Source organism: Mastacembelus armatus, chromosome 7 (genome assembly GCF_900324485.2).
Source record: "Mastacembelus armatus chromosome 7, fMasArm1.2, whole genome shotgun sequence".
Lineage (NCBI taxonomy): Eukaryota > Metazoa > Chordata > Actinopteri > Synbranchiformes > Mastacembelidae > Mastacembelus > Mastacembelus armatus.
The window spans coordinates 23518409-23541491 of NC_046639.1; the positions used below are offsets into that span (position 1 = coordinate 23518409).

The following is a 23083-nucleotide window of genomic DNA, read 5'->3' on the forward strand; positions in this document are numbered from 1 at the left end:
TTAAATTGAACCTCTGCAACTCACTAATTAAATTTCATACTTATGTCCCATAGAGGGAAACAGAGTATTTCCAAACCCATACATTTTTTGAACACTACAGCCACAATTACAAGTACCTACAAGCACACAAGCAAAGGCCACTGGTCTGGTATGGAAAATGTTTTAAAAAACTGAAAAAATAAACTCATACAAACAGCTTTTTCACTGAGATGCATAGAAACTGACTGCAGTGGTGGTCTGGTTTTAATTACAATCCTCACCATAACTACACATACAGAAAGGACTATATAGTGTCCCTTTGTACTCAGCACAAATACTATAAAAAGTTTTGCATGGCTATCTACATATGAAGACAAAAGTATGTGTAAAAACTACAGAGACTGATTCAACAGTGGATAAGAAATTGTTTATTTGACTTGAGCATAATTACAAGAAAACAGTCTGCAACATTCTAGCTTCAATGGGAACCACTAAGTGAATCACACTCAACACAGTAGGTCATGTCAAACTGCTTTTTATTACATCTTAAATAACAGTACATTTTAATATAGTTTCTATCTTGCATCCAGCTTTCGGTTGTACACTGACTGACTTTAAAATTAAATACAAAAGGTGAAAAGGGAACAGTGGGGGTGCAGAGCTCTACAGTTATTTGATGGAGAAAGAGAGAAAAGGAAAGGGAATTTAATTAATTTTTAATATTTTTTATTTTGTTTTATTTTTTGCCAACTCCAGGCCTAACGCACAATTACAGCACATTTTTTTGTACAGAATGTCGCAGAGAAAAAACAGAATGGAAAAAAATGTCACTACTGCTAAAGAAAGAGCGTTTGTTTACAAGGAGAAGGGAACAACAGAAAATTCTGCCATTCAGATGCTGCAAGACTTTTTTTTCCCATTTTTTTATTAAAGGACAGAAAAAAACCTGTTATAAAATGCTTTTCTTCGTAAGTGGAATTTTGTTTGCTACAGAAGGAATGAAAGTTTATTTGTTCCATTTGAGACTGTGTATGTCTGGGTGAATGAATGTACGTATGCATGTGTGTGTACAATTTAAACATTTATGTTGGTTTTTAATTTGTGAAATCCCTCCCAAGTGTGGACCAAGGAACCATAATGTTGCAGGGTTTGCTTCTCAAGTGCATAGATTTGACATTTTAAGTTGTATCATATATGCACAGAGTAGCCAAAAACCAAAGGAAAAAAAAAAAAAAAAAAAAAAAAAAAAAAAGAAAAAATATAAATACCATTGTATTGATATATTCAACAGGTTATTTTCTCAAAGTAAAACATCAAAGGACTTAATTCCATATGCACCTTTTTAAGCAATTCTACAGCATGCGATTCTAAGAGATAACCCACCCATGGCTGACAACCAAAATCTTTTTTTTTTTAGTTTTTAACTTAAAAAGTTTCATTATCATTATTTTCAAACATTGATTTATACAACATGTCATTCACAGAGTAGTAACTGCATTTCCAAGCACGGAATGGGCACCTCTGTCAAAAGAGAAATGACCGGATTGCAACCGGGTTAAAGTTGAGGTACTCCCTACCCGACAAAATCAAATCACCGGTCCCAACCACAGGCAACAGAAACCAGGGAAACAAAACTGAATTAAAGGAAGAAGAAGAAAAAAAAAAAAAAAAAAAAAGAATAAAAATGGGGGTGGGGTGGATTATGATCTGATGTGTTAATCTTCATTTAATTATTCTACACTGTTGCCAGACAAAAAGATGTAAGAATGGTTAAAATGGTTGTTTTTTTTTTTTTGTTGTTTTCCGTTTTAAAAACGAGCATTCATTATCATAAACAGCATGTGCTTGGTTAGTTACCTTTTTTCTTTAGACATTATTCTATATATGCAAAGTTTAATTTTTGTGCAAACAAAGATTTGTGGACTACACTGGAAAAAAGAAAGAAAGTCTTAGGGGACTAAATATACAGAAGGGCCAGAAGTGGCTTAAGGACTCCCTGTTGAAGCTCAATTCTCTCACTATGTTGTCCAGTGGGATAAAGCTGGATTTAAAATGATCAGGAGGTTTGTTTAGTTCTCAACTTAAAAACATTCCCTAAAATGTGTAAAGACTAGGAGATAAAAGCTTTGATCCTCATTTTAAACATTGACAGTTCACTGATCTACTTCTTGAACCAAAAAAAAAAAAAAAAAAAAAAAAAAAAAAACAAAAAACAAAAAAAAAGACAATGAAACCATCAACAAAAACAGACATGGCCAAAAAAAAAAAAGCTGTAAAGAGTTAGATCTCTGTCATGTAATAACCTTCACTCAGACCTGTGTATGTGCCTATGTACGAGGATACAGGACACATTTGCTTGGAGGCGGCAGCAGTGGTGGGGGTGGGGGTGTTTGTGTTTTCACTTACTACAATACCAGACCATGAGAGGAATATACAAATTTCCCCTCCATTCCATTTTGAAATGACTAAATCTCTCAAGCTTTTTTTTTTTTTCTTTTTTTCTTGTAACTGAATAAGTGACAGACAATTGTGCTCTTTTAAATGAAAAGGAGAGAAAATTCTTGCCCTTTTTGGGGTGTTCGGAGTCAGTACTGTGGTGTTTTTTTTTCTGAAAAGATTGGATATGCAATAAAATTGAACATTGTGATGTTGGAATGGTCTTCCACTCAACTTTGGAGTCCGGATGCCATCTGGAAACAAACAGAAGAAAAACACGTTAATTTATAACTATTCTGCAAGATCACCCACTGGTCAGAAACAGTAAAATGATTGCTATGATTGTTTATCATATGTGTATATTACTGTGTTTAAATGTGAATAACACCTACTAAACATTCATAAACTGTTGACAGTGTGGCCACATAATTTTTCACGCATTGGACATGGTACAGCTTTCAAGTTAATGTCAATATCATTGATTTGACCAGAAACTGGTGAAGCTGTGACACTAAGAAAAACCAGATAAGGCAAAATGGTAAAAAACAAACAAACAAAACATTTTCAACTGAATGAAAAACACTTTAAATCCAGTGAAATTTAACATAGGTGTCCTCAGGCTAAATATTTCTATGGAGCTGATATGGTATGATGCTTGATGTTTGGTTTCACCAGGTTGCACCTTCATTACCAACCACCAGATGGCAGTAAATAAAAGCTCTAGATAAATCTCCAGCTGTCCACTACTGCAAATCACAGAATATTCCTTGCACTCAGTCATTTACCTTCAGAATCTAGTTCCAGATCTTGAGGAAGCTATCCCAGGACCCTGTTGCCACTGCCATGCCATCGTCAGTCACACCCAAGCAACTCACCCGGTTATCATGACCAGCCAGGACACCTGCAGAGACAGGGTAAATTGGTGCTTGATGTCTGCTTGATGTGTTTTAGTTATTTTGTACAAACCACAAGAAGCAACATACATCCCAGATGTCTCCAGTCAAACTTTTAGAGTATTATGAAGGCTAATGCTGACGTAGTACGCTAATCAATATTGTACCCACAAATGGATTAAATCAATATGTGTGTGTGTGTATTTCAAATAGCCTGCTCCTCTGATCCCTATCACACTATGCAGTCAATATCTGTGAAGTATTCATGCCACAACAGGGACTCTTCACTGCCAGAGCAGGTGATGTTTGCCGCTCCCCCGGATGTGCATCATAGCCTTTCATACTCTGGCAGGAAAACAAACAAATCCAAAAACAAAAACCAAAAAAACAGATGCAGATGCTTTGCCCTTACCTGTCCTCATTATCAATATTAATGATACTTCAAACTCAGCTTTAAGCTTGCTTAAATAAATACAATGGCTAAACAGCAACATTCTTCATTAAGCACTGCGATCTATTTAAAGAAAGGCTACCACCTTGAAGAGAAAACGAGCCTTGCAAGTTGTGCCGCATAGACGAACAGCTACAGCATGCTGCTATTTGTGTGTCAAATGATTGCACCAAGTATAGCATTCAGCATGATAGCCAAAAAGGCCATTTTTGTCTGATTATACCACTAAATTTTCTTCACAGCTTTTTTCTAGAGTTCTTCTGGCAAACACTAGTCCACATGTCATATGAGCTTTTTCAACAAGGATAAGGCAGGGACTTGTGAAACAGCCAGGCAAGAGTTCCTGTGTTCTAACAGCCCTGGAGCCCTGCAGGTCTTTCAGAATCCATGGACCTCTTGGTGGTTGGCTGTATTCTGCAAGGTATTCAGTCCCTAAGAATCCTTGGAATCTTGTATTCTTTCCCTGATTAGCTGTACTCAGTTAACTTCTCACATCTTTGTTTTTGAAATGTTCAGCCACCATAATGATGTAGTTTCTAACAGGAAATCTACTAAACAGCTGCTTAAGCTTCCACATACCAGATGTCCAGTCAAAGCTGGATTGAGTTTTGTACAACAACCAATACAGATGTGCTTCGGTCCTCTCTACATCTTTGCTCCATGTTTTTGGCTGGCTGATGCTGAACATTGCTGCCTTATACTGATTTTTCAGAGAGATGAGCCACTGTACTAGAGAATACCTACAAATACAGACTTCGTGACATGTGGTCAACTAGCTTATATAACTTAGAGATGGAAAATACATAATCAACTATTGGCTTGTAAAGTGTTTTATGGTAAATGAGAATCTAAAATGTCATGTCCAGCAAGACATGTTTTTGATGTGGTGTGTGTTTATTGCACCATAATTTCAGTCACCCAAAAAATACAGGAGGAAATCTATCTTGAAACCTCATGTACATTTTAGCATAGAGAGTGTCAGTGCAGTATCTTTATCCAGCTGTTTTTGTTTTGTGCCTTACCTGCACGGTCAGCCTTCAAAGTGTCCCAGACATTGCAGTTGAAATCATCATAGCCAGCCAGCAGTAGGCGGCCACTCTTGGAGAATGCCACGGAGGTGATACCGCAGATGATGTTGTCATGTGAATAAACCATCAGCTCCTGGTCAGCACGCAGGTCAAACAGCCGGCAGGTAGCATCGTCTGAGCCTGTGGCAAAGGCGTTGCCATTGGGGAAGAACTGCAACAAAGATTAGGGCAGATTTTTCATTGTACTTTTCAAATATACACCCTTAATTTAGAACGGTCGTAGTAAATGGTTTATATGCCTTTAATCACTGTGTTGGTACTCTGGTCTTCTGTAACCTTAGGTCTGTTGAAAATATTCAAATGCACTGTCAAATCATCGCCATCCACAGATCTAGAGCCGCATCTCGACTTTTTATTAAACTTAGTACTCTACTTGGATTTGCTCTTCAGGACCTGAGAATTGCTCTGGCAGCCTTATGGATATGCCATGAATGTCTGGAGATTTGACACCTTTATGAATCTAACATATCAGGGAGTATTGTGTGTGTGCGCAGCCCTTACGCAGATGGCGTTGATGTCTGACTCATGGCCAGTGAAGGTCTGTCGGCACATTCCTTCTCTGATGTCCCAGAGCTTGGCCGAGGCATCGCAGGCTCCAGACACAAACAGCCTGGTGTCAGGCGCCAGAGAGAGACTCATGACATCACCAGTGTGACCAGCAAATGTAGTTGTTTGCTGACCAGTCTCAATGTCCCACAGAGCACTGCAAGAAACCAGAAGGAAAACTATCAAGTAACAGCAGCAATATGCAAAACAATATCTAAAGCACTTTAAAAATAATAAAGCATCATTCCTGGGGGAAACGTGATTGGCGACCAAAGATGTGACACTAGTCCAGAAAGACCTGACATTGGGGGTTTAAGGTAGTTTTGGATATAAAAAACTTCTCTCTAGTTGACATGGCTGGCTGGGAACTCAAAATGTCAATCTGATATGGCTGTTATGTTTCCATAAATACTGTTGATAACAATAAAAACCTTCTGTGGACAGATTTATAGGAATACTTCGTAATATAATTTAAACAAATATAGCTGTGCAACTGAAGCACCATTTGAACAGGACCATTATTGGAGGGAGGTGAGGAATAAAATATTCCCTGTGGTCTCTTAATTTAACTTGGATGTGTTTTAATAATTGTAAAAATACAAGACACGGGTTTCTGGACAAAGTCAAATGACAAAGACAAGAGTCTCCTCAGGCCCCTCAGTGTGAGGGGAAGGAAAAAATACTGTACAAGTTGAGTTTGAGTCAAAAACGGTACTCTTCCTTTAAAGTCTTAACTCGTCAAATCAGAACATGGAAGGGGAGGTCATTTTAAAAGCATCCCATCTCCCCTACATAAATAAATCCCTTAAGAGTGGGGTTTAACACTATATTCAGAATTTCTCATGTTTACATGTTAATGAACATTGTTAGTCATTTTTTAGGTCCTGATTTTCCAATGGTGTTGTATTGGGTGCAGTTTGACAACTCACCATGTGGTGTCTCCAGAGCTGGTGACAATCTGGTTGTCATCCAGGAAGCGACAGCAGGACAGGTAACCTAAAATGAATCAAACGCAGTGACTAAATAACTAATTTATGATGGACTATTCTTTATATATTATTAAGAGGGACAGGCTTTCCCTCCCGTCTACACACAAAAAGAAACCTTATTTCCAACTATCAGACAGAGCTGTGTTTGCTAGATTTGGGTGGGGGGCATGAACTGACTAATTCACTGGTTGAAACAGAAAGACAGCTGTAGGGCATCCTCTGGCTCATGACTTGCTTCCATGGTTCATCCTTCAGTAGCAGGGAGAGTGTCTGTACCTCTCCCTAGAGCAAGAGAGCTAGACCTAAAATGCTGACACACTTCCTGCATCATGTGACCCTGATCATAGTGCCTCTTGCCTAAGAGCTTCACACATTCATTGGTTTGAGCTCGGACATGGTTTGGTCACCTCCTGTTTTTATGGAGACAGATGAACCGTGTAATGTAAAATAAGGGTTACCAGCACATGAAGTTCACACCGAAAAAATAAATACACACATGCATTTATATCAGTCCAACTAAAGTTTCCAGCTGCACCGAAATGGGAAGTTCTTGTGAGTATGAGTATGATATCTTCTCTACTCACAAGAGATACATAAAAAGTTCAGTGTTAAATGCAAACCATCTAAAAAATTGTCATATTGTGCAAGTTTCCTTTAGGAATGCTTTTGTATGATGTTGTACACAACGGCTGGATGTAAATGGTCTTTAACGATGTCTACTGATGTTTCACTATTTTCTAGATAACTCTGCACTGCCATTTGGCAAATTTAGCTGTGCAGATCTAATTTTGTTTTATTGTAATCCATTAAATCTAGATTCATTTAGAATTTGCCTTTAGATTTCAATAGTGTTCATCTTTCCTACTGTAGACAAATCCTGGGGAAAACAATAGCAGATATTCGGTAAATCAGTACAAATATGAGTTATTCGCAGGTTAGTCTGACCTTCCAAAATCGTTGGACTGATATTTCAAGGGTATATTATAATCAATGTGTCCAGCCTACCTGTGTGCCCAGCCAGTTCACGGCTGACACGCACATTTCCCTCACGGGTCTTCAGGTTGTAGATTGAGCAGATGTTGTCCAGGCCTCCACAAGCGACATAGTTCCCAGAAGGGGCATAGGCACACGTCATCACCCAGGAGGAGCGCAACGGGATGGCGTGGACCTGGAGGAGAGGAGCAAGATTTAATATTAGATAGTATGTAGTGACAGATGGGAGAGAGGGGAGGGCATGTTACAAAGTCTGTCCACAATATTAACTTAACCTTTCAAGGGCACAACAACCACTATAAATAGCATTACTTGGCACAGTCTAACACTTGAATTGTTTTATAGTGAACTCTGCATTTTCTCAATTTAAATGAAACCAGCTGCCAGAAAGATAGGAGGTTTGATGAACTGGTAAAGACAGTTTGTTAATAGTAGGTGAACCACTAAGTCATTTGGAAATCTGGTGAATGAAACAATACAATTCTCTTTATTTACAGACTACCTCAACTCATTACTCTGGCATCAAGTCTCATATTCACAGTTTAATTACATTTTTTAAAATCTTTGACGTGTACTGGTGCAAAGATTTGAAATTCTGTGTCCAGTTAAGTGTAAATCGTGGGTGAGGTCTGTCTCTGAGCAACAGAGTACCTCAGGCATTTGCTTTTTGAGTGCAGAACAAAGTGACTTTGGGAAAAATGACCAATTCAGTTTGCTCTCTTTCAATGCTATCATTTATTATTACTGCTCCATTAATGTTTTTTTTCTTCAAAAAGTATAAGAGAAACATGCATTAAAGGCCACAGACTTTTTTCCCCAGCTCCCTTGGAATATGTTTTTTTTTGTTACCTTGTTTGTGGTGTAGCTGTCCCATATAATAAGTTTGCCATCCTGGGAGGCGCTGACCAAAAGCCTGATAAATAGAAAAACAAAATAAATAAATAAAATGTGAGAAAACTCAACCACCAATCACTTTGAAATGATTGGTCTGTGGGGATATGTCATAATTCAGTTTAACAAAGACTACAGAAACTTGAGAAATAAATGTATAAAGTTTATATGTGTACGTATAAATGTATAAAAATCTAAAGTCAGCACATTAACCTTGATTATTCTATACATTTTAATGCCAGTGTATTATTGTACAAAGCCAACTCAACAGAAATAAATTGCTGAGCAAATAGTACCTTGATGTAATTTTGTGTAATTGATCATAGATACTGTATGTAACTAATGGGAGGAAACAAAGCAGGACACTATTTTTGAAGGAATATTTACAGATAGCAAGCAATCGAAGTCAAGTGATCCAATTTACTGCCTACATGCTAGTGCAGAGATGAGGGACATGCTGAAGATTTACAACAGAATCTTAAGCCACAAAAGTGCATTAAAAATATTAATGAAATAAAATACTTGTATGGTGTATACACAGTTAAATCATGTTTGGTAATGAATTTAAAAGCTTTTCATTCAGCACCTGTATATACATGAATGATAACTGCACCATAGTATTATTTTAAAGCTGTTGCTAGATCAACATCACAGTATTAGTGTGATATGGATAGTGCTAATCCTAAAATAAGGAGCTGAGGTATACAGATTCATTTCTATATAATTCTAACAGTGTGTGAATTATTTTGATACTGTTTCATTACTTCTATATTTTATGCATCTCAAAAACCACCCGCACATGGTCCATGATAAACAGAGTTATTCTAACAAGAAGTGTCACAAAACACTGTTCAAAACACCTTTTGTTTTCTAGAGACAGCACTCAGGTACCTCTGTGGCTCTGATATCTCTGGGTGAATCCAACAAGAGTAACCACAGCGACAGCCCCAATGCACATAGGAACAGGAAAAGGCGTGAGCACACCAAGGCCTTCTGGGACTATGAAAATCTTAAGTACCGGGCTGGCGCGAACGCGCCCATATGTGCACACTCTAGCAGATAATAAGCCAGGGACAGAATGGTATGTTTTGGGAATTCAAGGCTATAGAAAAATAAAGGCCTAAAATGAGTCATTAAACTCAAACAATCAAAGCCTTTTTATAGTGCAGTAGCTGACATCAGATAGGTTGTGTTTTGAAAGATAAACATTTCAAGCCATGTTCACTACTCATTGTGTCCCCTAATCATTTTTAAAACTACACAAAAACACTTTGAACTCAGTGAAACCATGTTGGTCACCATTCGTTAGGTCTGTTTAAGTAACTGTGTTTAACTGTCAAGTGACACAGGCAAACGCAGGGAGCGTGTGTGGGACAGCAGTTTTGTTAAGCAAAGGGAAAAGGAAAACATGAGACGTAGCAACACTTGCCATGTCTCACAACATCTGTCATTCATCGTATGAACCTCAGCTAATGTAAACAGTTTCTACCCTAAACCAAATGGACTCTGGTATCCAGATCTCAGTTACATAAAATGTACACAGTAGCATGATGTGTCCAACTTTACCGGGATGGAGAACATGATTCAAAGCTTGCATGAGAAATAATAAACAGCCTAATATAAATCATAAGGTTTTTTTCACTGATATTAACGTGTGCTGCAATGATTACATACAATAAAACAGACTTAGTTAAAATGAAAATAAATTAAATTAAAACTGGGTCTGCTCTAGTTATGAAGAAAATATTCATGTGGGACACGAGTTATGACTCACTGATTTCATGAGGATCATGCTTACTTTGTTCTACATTTAAGCACCTGCAGTTGACACAAATGCAAAGTACTATTATACAAACATTTGTGTAAAAAAATAAAATGAATAATCAAGCACACTTTCCACCTGAAAAAATATTTCTGGATAAAAATATTTCTACTACTACTAATGCACACTGAAATGAAACCACATGATCATCTATTGCAGTGATTTGTTTACAGTTAAGAGTAATCTTGGGCACTAAATGAGTGAATGTCTTGCCATATTAATAAGGTGCTAACATTTAAATTGTTACACTGACAGGTGAGTAATATTGTATTATACAGCTGTCAATGATAACAAATCCAACTAAAACTTTTAGTTTCCCTTTTCATTCAACTCATGACTCTGGAAAATTAAAGTCAGAGAGACAAAAATGAATTAGGGTAAGTAGGTTTAGTTTAAGCACCAATACTACAAGTACAAATCTTTGCAACTTAGACATTTAAAGTACTTTAGTGCAACCTGAAAATGTAACTCAAAACATTATTGGAAACTGAAGGGAAGTGGAACTGCTGTTGGAAATCCAGCCCAGTATGAATTCAGCTAGTCTCTCCATTGAGCTAAAAATAGACTTAGCCTAGACTCTGGGTCAAACCATCTTCATGTGACCTTCTTCCTGGGTGGCTGCATCTCAGCAGGTAGTCTAATGAATATCCCTACCACTCTGGGAGGTGAAACATTAACAAATGAAACAAACAAACAGGAAGCGCTAACACTGGATAAACAGTGCTAGATATTTTCTTAGGTATATGATTGGGGGATGGGACACACACAGCAGTGTGCAGTTGTCTCTCCGTGGACTTGCACACTTCAGTGCCACAGTGATTGACTTTTTGGTTGCTGAGGTGAGAGGTGTGCACAACTCTAGGTAAAAGGCTTTATGTGAAGTGAGGAGTGTTGCTTCATCTGCCTTGACTATCAGCCCCAACACAGCTCTGACAAAGTCTGACTCCATTTTGAGTATTTTCCCAGCCCACATACCCCACCCCCAATGTACTCAAACAGCAGACACAGATACACAACACTGTGGACACACTCAAAGACAGTTACTGATGCGTGCCCAATGTCCATTCAACAAAAATGCATTATCTGTTATACATGTGCACAGATATCACGCTGTTGAACCACCATAACACTCAATATAAGTTAATACGATTTGCACAGATGTTAAGAAAATGACCCGTATTAAAATTAAGACTCAGCTACTGTATAATTTTAAGATTTAGTGAGGGCCCTCAGGAGAAGTAACTAGCACAAAGTAATTCAAGTATGCTTTTAAATCTATTTCCTGCATTTAGGCAAAGCGAGTTGGGCTGATGGGAGGAAATAGTAAATGGCCAGATTGAATGAAATTACCTCGAGTCAGTGCCCCAGTGCATGGCATAGATTTTAGCCAGATGCCCCCTCAGTGTCCGTCTAGTGCGCATCTGAATTCGGCCAACAGGGTCGATGTTAGCTGTGATCTGTAGGATCAAAGAAAAAGTCAGTGTTACTTATTTTTCTGCCGATAACACTCAAAATTTAAGTAGTTCAGCTTAGCTAGTGCATCATCTAGCTAGCTTCATCTTCTACTTGTTTAAGATATGACTGACGAAAACATGAAAAATGCCGTCTTCAATTGATTTACTCAGAGCTGACACCACCCACAGCCAAACATAATAGCCAACCTGAGTTTCATTTATAATGTATTTCAATGATAATGAGTTAAGATTATGACATAAAATACCTGAGACAGGGTAGCATCCGCACACGCTTTCCTGGCATCCTGAAACACAACAACCCAGTCAAATCTGTTTCAGAGCAGTAACTGTTCACAAATCACACCAGTGAATTACTAGGGCTGCACTGCAAACCTGAACTTTGAGCACTAACCAAAACCAAATAGTTTTTATAACACGAGGTGCACCGAAAATATTGTTTTGGTAATATTATTATCACTACTTATCAATTTTCAAAAATACTTATGCAATGTGTTTTTAACCAGCAGACTAACTTTAGTAAAATGTCAATATGGAGCTTTAAACAAAGACAAAAAATATAAAACAGGTATAGTTGACGACTTACTCTTATCTGGTTCTTGAGCTGCTCAGCCTCCTGGCGTAGCTGATCCAGTTCACTCATTTTCCTCTGCTAATGGTGTGCTTTGCTCCGCCGCCTAGACTCTTGCTGATCTGGAGGAGGAAAGAGATAAGTGGCTCAAAATGCATACCATGTACTGATCATTTCTCTGTACTAAATGCACAATTAAGAATTTTTACTCTGGATTCTATTGGATCAAATTACATGCAGGATGTTGGCTATGATTTGACATAAACTGCTAAGGACCATTTACTATCTCTTCAATCCAATCTGTAAGGCCCAGACAAAGTCGCAGAGAATCACAACAGACCAACACTTTCTAGACAGCTCAAGACTTGTCCTTGCCAGCTTGAAACTGTTACCTAGCAACAAGCACTAGGCACCTACTTTAGGCTTAAGATAACAATTTTGAGGATGTTGAGGAGGTTGAATTTGTTCTCTCTACAATCTCAAGCAATAGCAAACCCCTTGGCAAACATCTTGTCACACTAAGCAGCCGATAAAAATTCCTTAACAGTCCAGGCAAAAATTAGTAATAAATTTTTAAAAACCCACTCAATCAAAACATTCTGACTGTCAAAACTAAGCAAGGATTTAAAATCCAGATATCAAGAAAACAGAGAGGCAGACCAAAAGACCAACTTGGGTTTTGCTACACTACTGGAACACCAAGGAGCTCAGCTGATGGGCAGGGTCTGCCGAAGCAGTCAATGCTATGGTCTGTGGACTCTAAACTCTCCTCCAATGTCATCCCTGTAATCCTGGGACACAGTTGATTCAGCTCCTCCAGCCAAATCCGGTTAAGACAAAACCTGCTGATGATCCTAAAAGCAGTGGCTATCCTGCTGACCCCAATCCACTGGTTGACGCTCTTAGCATTGACACTTTCACTCACAAAATCTACTAAAGAAAAAAAACCAAACACAAACTAAAAAAAACACCACTGTAAATATAATGAACACAAATGAGCATCCTTCTTTGACATTGAAGGAAACACCACTGTAGGTAATACTGGCAATACTATTTAAAGTGTCCATATAGGTTACAGTACGTCAGCAGATAATACCTAACAAAACAACTCTGCAGTGTGGTAAACTCCAGGTATTTACAATTTCAGTGAATAAAGTGAAATTAAGAAGTTGCTTTCAATTTAGGCTATCTGCTGTCACTCATTCAAGGACCAATTATTCTCATTGTTTTATAAATCAAGGTACAGGAAATAATAGCACCACCACATACAAGCTAACAGCACAATTTCTACTGCAAACAAACCGTATCTCGCTGTTTCTTGGGATTTCAATATAGGTCCTTTGTCCTGAGGAGTATGGAGACACTTTGAATGAATACTTTCCCTCACGCACCTGACATCTCCATAGCTACTTGTGATCTGATTGGCCCGTGTTGCTAAATGGGTCTGCATCTATGCAAGGTGCCTTAACCCCCTAATCGTGGTGATAAAAACGTCTCATGGTAATATCACTAGCTAATGTCCTCCCAGTCCAATCCCTCTGTGTAACAGGCAAGGAAACCTAGCTGAGAACTTTTCAACAAACGCTATCAGCGTATTTTTGCAAACGCATACACAACTGCAAAATCTGAACACTGCAAAAAGTTGGATATCTTTCAACAGGTGGCGATTCATACACTGAACACAACCCATTTTTACTGCTGACAACTGTGCCCATCATGAACCAAATTACTGAAGGTGAAGGGCTCTTGCCCCTACAGCCTTGTACTACCATCAGAAAAGTTAGTTTCCTTTTTCTGTATATTTTCTCTCATTCTGTGCCTTTTGAGCTGCTTTGTAAAATGTGACTGAAATGCTTTAATTCATACTGCTGACAACAATAGGCTTGACTATAAGAATGCTGAAGCATGGCAGTCAGTAGTATGCACATCCAGTATTCATCATTTTTCCAGTCATGTGATTCATTACTTTGACCTGATCAATACAGAAATTTAAATATGTGCTGCTCTGACTCCGATGGAGCTGTCTCCCTATATTCTATAATCATCTACAACACATTCTCTGAGCATTTTAGTTGGGGGGTTTCAGTACAGAAAACCAGAAGTCAAAGCAACGGATTTCTGGTTAATACACAGGGTATGTTTAAAAATGTATCTAAATCTATAACTGGGTGCTTTTAGGAATATTCAGTGAACCAAACTGAATCTACCATACTTCTAAAACAATGCTTGGTTACAGATAACACGCAATCAAAAACTGCAATAAGTCTCCAAACCATCTATAATAAAGACCTGACATCACTCCTGGTCATGTTTTACCACGCCTTTAGTGCATCCATCTTCTTTTCTTTCTTTATAGTTTTTTCTGTCAACACTTCTGCCTTAAACAAGTGAAACATGCTTAGCCAGACTGAGCTTTGGTGGTTGATGCAGCCTGTCAGAATCATACCACTGGCAGTACTTAAAATTTTTTTTTTTAATGAAAAGCTGTCTCAATGTCTGACTGCTTTCTATGAATGAATCAAAGATTTTTGTTTTATCTCTTGACCTCGGTGCTCAAAAATTATACGGCCTCCAAAATGAAGGGGAAAAAAAAAAAGAGATAAAGCCATCTTGTCAAGTCAGTATAAGGCAGTGCTCTTTACTGAGGATTAGTATTAGGAGGTGCGATTCAGAGAACTCTTCTTTCCTTGTGCTGGTGGTGGGAGTGTTGAAGCCCAATAGATAGATAGAGCCTGGACTTTTGCTGCCTTCTCTTTCTGCTTGCTATTTTTAGAGAGGTGGTGGGGGAGGAGGAGGAGAAAGAGGAGGAGGGAAGCAGACTTCACATTTTCCAGCCACTCCTATCAGCTTCAACATCTCAGCACAACACAGTGACAAGGAGAGAGGAAGTGTAATTTGACTCCACACACAAACACATTTCACTGGTATTTCTCCTTCCCATACAGCAATAATCGTGCATGCATCATGCCTTTTCACACCATACAGACTTGCAAGTGGGCTAAATAAGCATCTTAATCAGAGAAGATGCCTCTTCATATGGAGCACTGGATGAGAAAATAATATGAGTGGGCTACTCTCTATGAAAATACATTTTCACCATATGACTGAAAAACAGGTTTTTTTTGTTGGACTGCAGTAAGTAAACTGAAATTTTCTGTAATCTGTACTAAATTTAGAAATGGACAGCAGCTTACAAAAAGACAAACTCTTTGACCAAAATTTCCCATAGTTTCAAACCAAAAACATGCTATGTTAAAAACAAACAAAACTCTACTACTGTAGTACAACAGTATAATTTGTAGACATTTGCAAAAATAATCAAAAGTGGACGTCGTGACAACAACTTTAAGTATATTTTGACATTTTAAAAGACATAAAAGCTTCATAAAAATAAAAAAATAATAAAAGCTAAACAAAAGCTGATGTACAGGGTTATAAATCACAGGTTAGTCTAATAGGTTTCGACCATAGCTTTTTGGGCTAGACAAGAGGCTCCACCCTGATAACATAAGGAGTGGGGTAGGCTGTGAGATGTTCTGGTGCAAAAGAGGATAGAGGCAAAAGAGGCAAGCTGGAGGACAGAGCCAGATTAAGCTAATGAGAGTGAACAAGCAGAGGACAGTTGGGAGGGGAGCTGCTAATTAACCCCTTGGTGAAGGGGAGCAGGTTCGGATAGCTTCCCAGAATTAAAGACTGAGATTACGGGGTCAGCACTCACTTTACCCTGAATTTCTTGGCTTTCCTAAAACAAAACCTTTCAGTCCAATACACTGAATAAATATCATATAGTACAAAGTACCAGGCTTGTTGCATAAGGATCAGCACACAATGTGCCTGCAATATATAATTGTTGATGAAATGTATAATGTTGATTTTTATGATGAAACTGTAATATGAGGTAATTTATCATTTTCAATTTGTATACACAACGTACAAAATATCAGATGGAGAACCACTACCACATGCAAAATTTTAAGATTATCTATGCAATGTTACTAAACTGATATGAGCATAGCCACCTCCGTTTTCTATAATGACTGTTTTGTTTGTGATGTGAGGGTGTCTGTAAATGTTGTGGGAAAGTGTCAAAAACAATATATGTACACACATATACATAGAAAATGATATAGTCTACAGTGTTTAGCAGAGCTGTTGCATATGAGGGGAAATTACACAGCAGTATTTAATCAGCTACTAAAATGGTTTTAGTCTCAACAATCATGATTATTATTTGTTTTACATATTGCCCAGCTGTGAGACATAGACAGACAGCCATGTATTAAGCACAAGGTAGTGTTTGAAGGGTGGGGTAGAAATGCAGGGCTTAATAATTTATGCTCTCCTGCTGGGATACCAGCTGCCCCACCTCTTGCCTTCATGAGCACTGCATCCCATCTTTCCCTTCAGATCATTCCTTCTATCTTTCTTCTCTGTGGGACCTTTTATTCTAGGGCTTCAGAGTGCCATTTAGGCTGTGGCTGACTTGCTGCTCTTCGAAGCATACACAATGATGTACAGCAGGACATGTCGATGAAAGTCTGTCAGTAGATGGCTGTGGCAGTGCCTTAACTACTGTTCATATCTGTCAATGCTGCCTCCACATTAAGATGAGCACCTCTCTAAGCAGGCGTTTCCTTTTTAAGGGTGTTTCCCTAGCTGTGCTCTCTTCCCTTTGTCAAAACATGCAGCGGATGTGGCGACAGCACACACTTTACAAACACTCTTGTTCTATGGTTTCTGATATTACCATTGCACTTGCTAGTGTCCATCCAGGCTTTGTACAAGGCTGTGCAATCAGCTGCATTACAGTAACAAGTTACACAGGACATCCTGACAGGCAGGCTTATGCTAACAGACAAGTGAAGGAATAGGAACAAAAAGACACTTCACATAAAATTAGTTCAGTGTGATTTAAATTTGGCCTAGCCCATGCTGGTAAACAACATCAAGACTGACTGAACACCAGAAGCTGAGAACAATGAGGATGACATGGGGCGACTCACTTTGTTAGGCGACTGCGAGTACACTATTGAACTAAAGTGCTAACCAATAGGTAGGAAACAGTAACTATAATTAATTTTAACAGCTATTTCAATTACCATATTTGAAGAGATAGGTTGCTTTTGGCAGATGAGTGTACATTTAGCCTATGGATTTGTTAGCCTTTACTATCAACTTGCAACTTTTGTATGTAATGCAGTGTTAACTGGCGATGTCATAATTAAACCTTCTACTTTAAACCCAAGCAATAGGTTTTAAAATGTGTCTGTGACAAACAAGTATGTGCTATGTTTCCCACACCTGTCCCTTATATTTGCTATAATACATTTCTTTTACAATAGTTTGCCAGAACAATAATTTATAATAATTCAGATGTTTTTTAAAATGTATGAACACACACATCATCATGAATGTAACTTCTTAACAGTGACCTGATTAAGTTATCTATTTAAAACATCTTATCTGCAGGCGAGGTGAAAGAGTATGGCTGCAGTTATAGCACAAAACATGAAAGAAACAAAACAAATCTGAAAATTACAACGGAAAAAATCCTTTAGATAATGATGTGAAAATGAATTTATCATCACTACAGGGAAGCGAAACCTCACTAACAAAAGTGAGGTTACTGGATGTTATCCTTACTTAAGCTATCAAAAGGTGTGTGTGTTTGTTTTTTTTCAATGCTCTTTAAAAAAAAAATTTTAATGTTAGTGGTCACACACATCGCACCCAGGTCAATGTCTAAATGGAGATATGGTAGATAGCTGTAAAAATGCCTGTTCCTGGTCTACATTACTGGGACAGCACTTACAGACCTTGTTGCAACTTGAATGGCTTTTAGAAAAGCACTATATGTATCCATCCGATGGAAGAAACCTCTGCAATGGTTAATTTAGCATTCCCCCACCTTGTGCTGTGTCACTTTGAGTTACACAAATCTCTGACTGAACTGGGCACCTCCCATCTAACCAGTTACTATTTAAACACGGACTAGCTAAAACTAACAATAAGTACGACCAGTCAAAGTAATGTCAAATATAACAGACGACGGCTTGTAAAAATTGGGGATTGAAAGATGCTGTTCACACCCTGTCCAGAAGGTACTGCTACATAAACTTGCTTTATTGATTTAATGTAATCCTATTTTAGTCAAATATATGGCTGGACAATGTAGAAAAATCTTATGTCAGCTTTAAATTTTCATGTTTATTAACATATCATCTTAATTTTATGGAAGTCAAATGATGCAATACATGCAAGCTTTTTTGTCTAGTTGGTAGGTGAAGAGGAGTGTCGATCTAAGTGCTGCAGGGTAGTGATGCATAGTAAATGTAGCTGAAGCACAACCAGGTCATAAAGCAAGCAGGAACAAGGGGGCCGATGATGCAGTAACAGTAGACAGAAAGGGACTGCTCCTGGACATGTCTTAAAAGCTCAATCACTTTATCCACTGCTCAGCACATACATCCTCTCTATAATTTGTTTTTCTACCAAAAAGCAGGCGACTATATCAATGTGGATGAAAAGATGAATCGTTACTCTCATCGTCTGGCTAAAATTACCATAAAAGAATAGATTGTGAAATGTTTTATGCTGGTGTCAGCAAAATACCGTAGTTTCAGTACTAATGAAACTAGTTGAGTATAAAAATGGTATTTATTATTTCTCCACCCTGATTTAACATGGTATGCCAAACAACTCAACTGCATCAGTTCTCATGGAGAAAGAGGGAGCAAGCTACTGTTAACTTGGTTGGCAAGACATTTTTATAGAGCCTGAGAGTTAAAGTTAACTGCTCAGATGTAACATGCAGGATGGGATTAAAAGTACCTCAAATTATGTGACGCAGCTTGGCCCAGAAAGAGTTTAAAACAACCGCACAAATACTATTTATTTAAAGATTACAACATAACCGCATAATCCATCTGCAAAATGTTGTGAGGCACTAAATGATTACTTTTATTATTGAATATTTTGCAAATCACCAAAAAACAGTTCAAATACAGCATACTAGATCATAAAGTGATGCCATTTTTTGTTTTGATTCCTTGATCAGTCCAACAAACAGTCAAATACACCATCACAAAACCAAGAAAAGCAGCAAACTCTCATATATGAGAACTATCAAACATTTGGTGGTGTTGCTTGAGAAAAAAAAAAAAAAACTGTTATTGGAATAGCTGCTAAATACTTTGATCAACTAATCATTGTAGCACTAAAACTGTCACTTTGCATTGCATTATACAGTATGCACACAGAAATCTAACTGCCCAACACACCACACAAGTTATTCTTCTTTCCTTTAAATAGGGTCAACATTAAAAAGCTGTGTTTGAAGCCACATTAATAGCAGCAGTTAAACTTGATTCTGGTGCACAATTTTGGTCGTGTACTCATAGTACTATGAACAATTGGAACAACACCTGCTTTACAATTTGTAGTGCTTGAGGAATCCGAAATAAGTAGAGGTAATACAAAAAATTACTCGAAATCTTGTCTATGTAACTATATTACCATAAAGGCAGTATGACATGCTGCCCTGCTAATGTGATGTGATGGGTTGGGGTGATGATGAGCACTGTTATACACTGTGCGCTCCAACTGATATACAGAATACAATGACAGAAAACTGTGGATTATTCCTTTAGTTGTTCTGAGTAGGTGGTTGACAAATTCTTATGGTTCTCAAGAAAAATGCCTGAACTAAAATGAACAGCCTTGGGCCCCATAACCCATTTTGCACCACTGAAAGTAGAGCAAAATCCTGGGGGTACGAATGAGCATGCACAGGCTGACACAGTTCTGATCACGATGTTCCACTCAGTTTAGGTGCACAATTCATCTGACAGAAAAATGAAACAGTACAGTTCAGCAATTTTCTAACTTGAAGTAACTTTTACCGTTTTTCTGACTAGAGGTACCTCTTCCTTTCTGTCATAAACTGAGTGGACTCATACTGAAAAATGGTTATACTATTCAGCTATTTGTGTCAGGTTTTCATCTAATGAAACATCTACACCAGACAAATGTGAGTTTAGAAAAAACAAATAACATGCATCTGCTGCAGACTTAGGTCATATGCTTTTTAATTTATGTAGTATGGCTTTTAAAGCCTCTTAGTTCAGGAGAAGTACTGGCTTTAGAAAAAATAGCATTTTGCAGGAGATGAAGGTGTAAGCGTGACAGAAAAACATTTCCACATCAGTTAGACTTGAAGCCAGGGGCAGTAAGTGTATTGTGAAATCCCTGAAATTCCTGGACAACAATCATACTACCTTAAAGCTGAAAGGGAAAAAAAAACACCATCAATGACAATTCAGTTACCTTGCTTCTGTTATTGAAGGTCTATTAATCAATGCCATGTAATGCAAACCCTTTTTTGTGTGGCTCTATAGAATATTTAATGGGCGCAAGATTGGGTGCACTGGTAATGCAAACTCATGTAGAAGTGTAGCAATTGTCTTTGTGAGTTTTAGCTGTGTGGCCGACTGACAGTTCTCATCTTTCCTAACCCATAGCTCTCAAAAGGCCAAGGTGCCAAAAGGTTTGTAGTGGGAGTGCCCATGACTTCCTGTTGCTTTCCTCATATCTGTTAATTAAATGCTCCAAAGAAGTGCTTTGTTGTGGGTATATTACGGAAATAAGTCCCTTTTAAAGAGCATGTGAGAATTTCAATATTTTTTTCATTTCTTTCAAATAGTTTTAGATGAAACTAGGACAGTTGATGCTCAATTTAGAGGTAAACTGACCAAAGCAACTCCTGTCACAGTGCTTGTTGATGCACAGCCTGAATTTATGATTTATTTAAGCTGCTGCCTGATGTGCTTTTAGAGGTTCACTTGCTCACAACATTAAGGGTCAGTAGATATTCAACCATTGTGATGGTCAATTTTTTTACAAAGGAAACAGAAAAAAAACTGGACCCACTAATTTCAAATTCTGTTCATCAGCTGATGGCATCTTTACATCATTGATTGATTACTGACTTGTTTATGTTTTACAGAAATATATGTTTACATGCGTTTTATTTTACATTTTTAATGTTGCATCTTACTTTAATGTCTACTACATTAACGACCACTAAATAAATACTGATAATCACATTTTTTTCCAAACAGACAAAACACATCCTTTACATTTCTGCTATGAGTTGAATCAGACATGGCCTATTTAAAACATTTGTGAAACTATATGTGCAATTGTGGTAAACTATCTTTAACTGGGAACGATTGTTTATATGCAGTCCTTCAGTTTGGCTGCCTGCTATGGGCAATACCTAATGATAGGAGACATGACCTCAATGGGTCTGACAGTAGGATTTAAGTGATTGATTAGTAAAACATTCCATGATGTTGTGTGCTCTCACTGGGCAGGGTGCAAAAGCAGAGAGCAGCTACTGTAGACTAAGTGACTCCCAACAGGTAAACACAGGATAACTGAAAACAAATATCTGAAATTTTTATTCACTATACGCTTAGCTGTAATATAATGCATTAACAACACAGCAAAACAGAAAGCAACTCTAAAGACCAGGCCAGACAGATTTCACAGTAATGTTTAAAAAAAAAAAAAAAATCACATACCTCAACAAAGGTATGTTTTGTGCTTTGGACGGCTGCTCAACCAGCTTTTCATACAACTACATGAATGTGGCAGCTTAAAAAAGGAGAAAAATGAAAGGGAGGCCAGGCTAGCCCAAAGCCAAAAGCATGACTTTATTTAAAACATAAAATACACTCCTTTGATTGCATTAATAATCATACCCTTCCCCCATGCTTTCGCTCCAAGCTTCCAAGAGAGGAACAAGTGTGTGTGAAGAGTCACATGACAGCTAGCCCACTCTTTTGCTCAAATGACTATGGCCTTTCTTGCTTTAAAGAGGAAGAAATCTCACTGATACTGGCAGACTCCAATTGTCATCTCAGAATTCTGGTTTGGTCACATTTTCCCAGTGGCATTCAAATGTAAGGGTTAAAATGTAAACAGAGAGAGTCTATTCAAAGCAGAGCATGCATTGAGGTGCACATGCAAAGTACTGATAGGACCTGTGATGGGCTTTCTGCAGGGTTACACATTTGCAGAGTGGTGACAGGGTGGTGTATGGGTCACAAAGCAGACCTGCTGGCACTTTATTTTGACTATTCAAAGCAGTGGTCAAGAGACCTTTTGGCTAGTGGTAACAAGCTATGGATACTTAGAAGTTACAGTCAACCTACACACAGAAAAATGTAGGTAGTTTTTCTTTTAGAATGCTGGCCCTGCTTAGGGAGGAAAAAGGTAATCAAAATAAAAAATAAAAAAAAAAGCAGAAATGCATGCTTATTTAAACTGATTTAGGAAAACAAATGAGTGTTACCGTAAAAGCATGAAATAGCTCTGAGGGGAACTAAAGTGAAAGTGTCAGAATACATATCTGGCATGCATCTTGCTGCCATGTTGTGTGATGGATCCTAACCGTTTCAATTTGAACATGTCTCTTCAAAGAACCAATGTTTGACAAGCGCTTAATTTTATGTCACAAAAGGAGACAATACTTCTCCATACAGCAGACAAGCACAACAAGCTCTCAAACCATTCATGAGACAGATGTTACAGGTTCATCACTATTTATCTCAGGAGCCCCATACTCCTACAGAACTACCAAGTAAGTGTAGTAAGAGTAAGAGTTTTCAGTTTCACTTCTGTTACCTTGTCACATAAGAGCATTTTCTGTTTCTCCCTTGGAAAGACTAGCATTTAATGTCTATAATATAATTACATTGACAGTTTTATTTTGATTGATAATTATGCCATACATCAAATTATGGCCAATTAGTCAGCATCTTTAACCATGGGTCAGAAGACTGTTGCGGAGGAATTTCACTGGCTGGGCAACAGCACAGAATAGTAAAAGCAAGTGGCTTGTATAGAAACCTGCAATGGGCATATATTCTCATTCATGTCTAGATATT

At 37.9% G+C, this 23083-nt stretch overlaps 1 protein-coding gene across 1 annotated transcript in view; it reads right to left on the reverse strand.

Annotated features, from left to right (window-relative positions):
- Positions 1 to 498: 498 nt before the first annotated feature.
- Positions 499 to 23083, reverse strand: part of LOC113145146 (guanine nucleotide-binding protein G(I)/G(S)/G(T) subunit beta-1) — a 28293-nt gene continuing 5708 nt past the window's right edge. The window contains exons 2-11 of the mRNA XM_026331550.2: positions 12147 to 12253; positions 11809 to 11847; positions 11439 to 11545; positions 8225 to 8288; positions 7388 to 7550; positions 6323 to 6389; positions 5349 to 5550; positions 4782 to 4998; positions 3201 to 3316; positions 499 to 2669 (exon numbers count right to left, since the gene is read on the reverse strand). Of these exons, the coding sequence (XP_026187335.1) occupies positions 3210 to 3316; positions 4782 to 4998; positions 5349 to 5550; positions 6323 to 6389; positions 7388 to 7550; positions 8225 to 8288; positions 11439 to 11545; positions 11809 to 11847; positions 12147 to 12203 (1023 nt within the window). The 5' untranslated portion in view covers positions 12204 to 12253 and the 3' untranslated portion in view covers positions 499 to 2669; positions 3201 to 3209. The remainder of the gene's footprint in view (positions 2670 to 3200; positions 3317 to 4781; positions 4999 to 5348; positions 5551 to 6322; positions 6390 to 7387; positions 7551 to 8224; positions 8289 to 11438; positions 11546 to 11808; positions 11848 to 12146; positions 12254 to 23083) is intronic.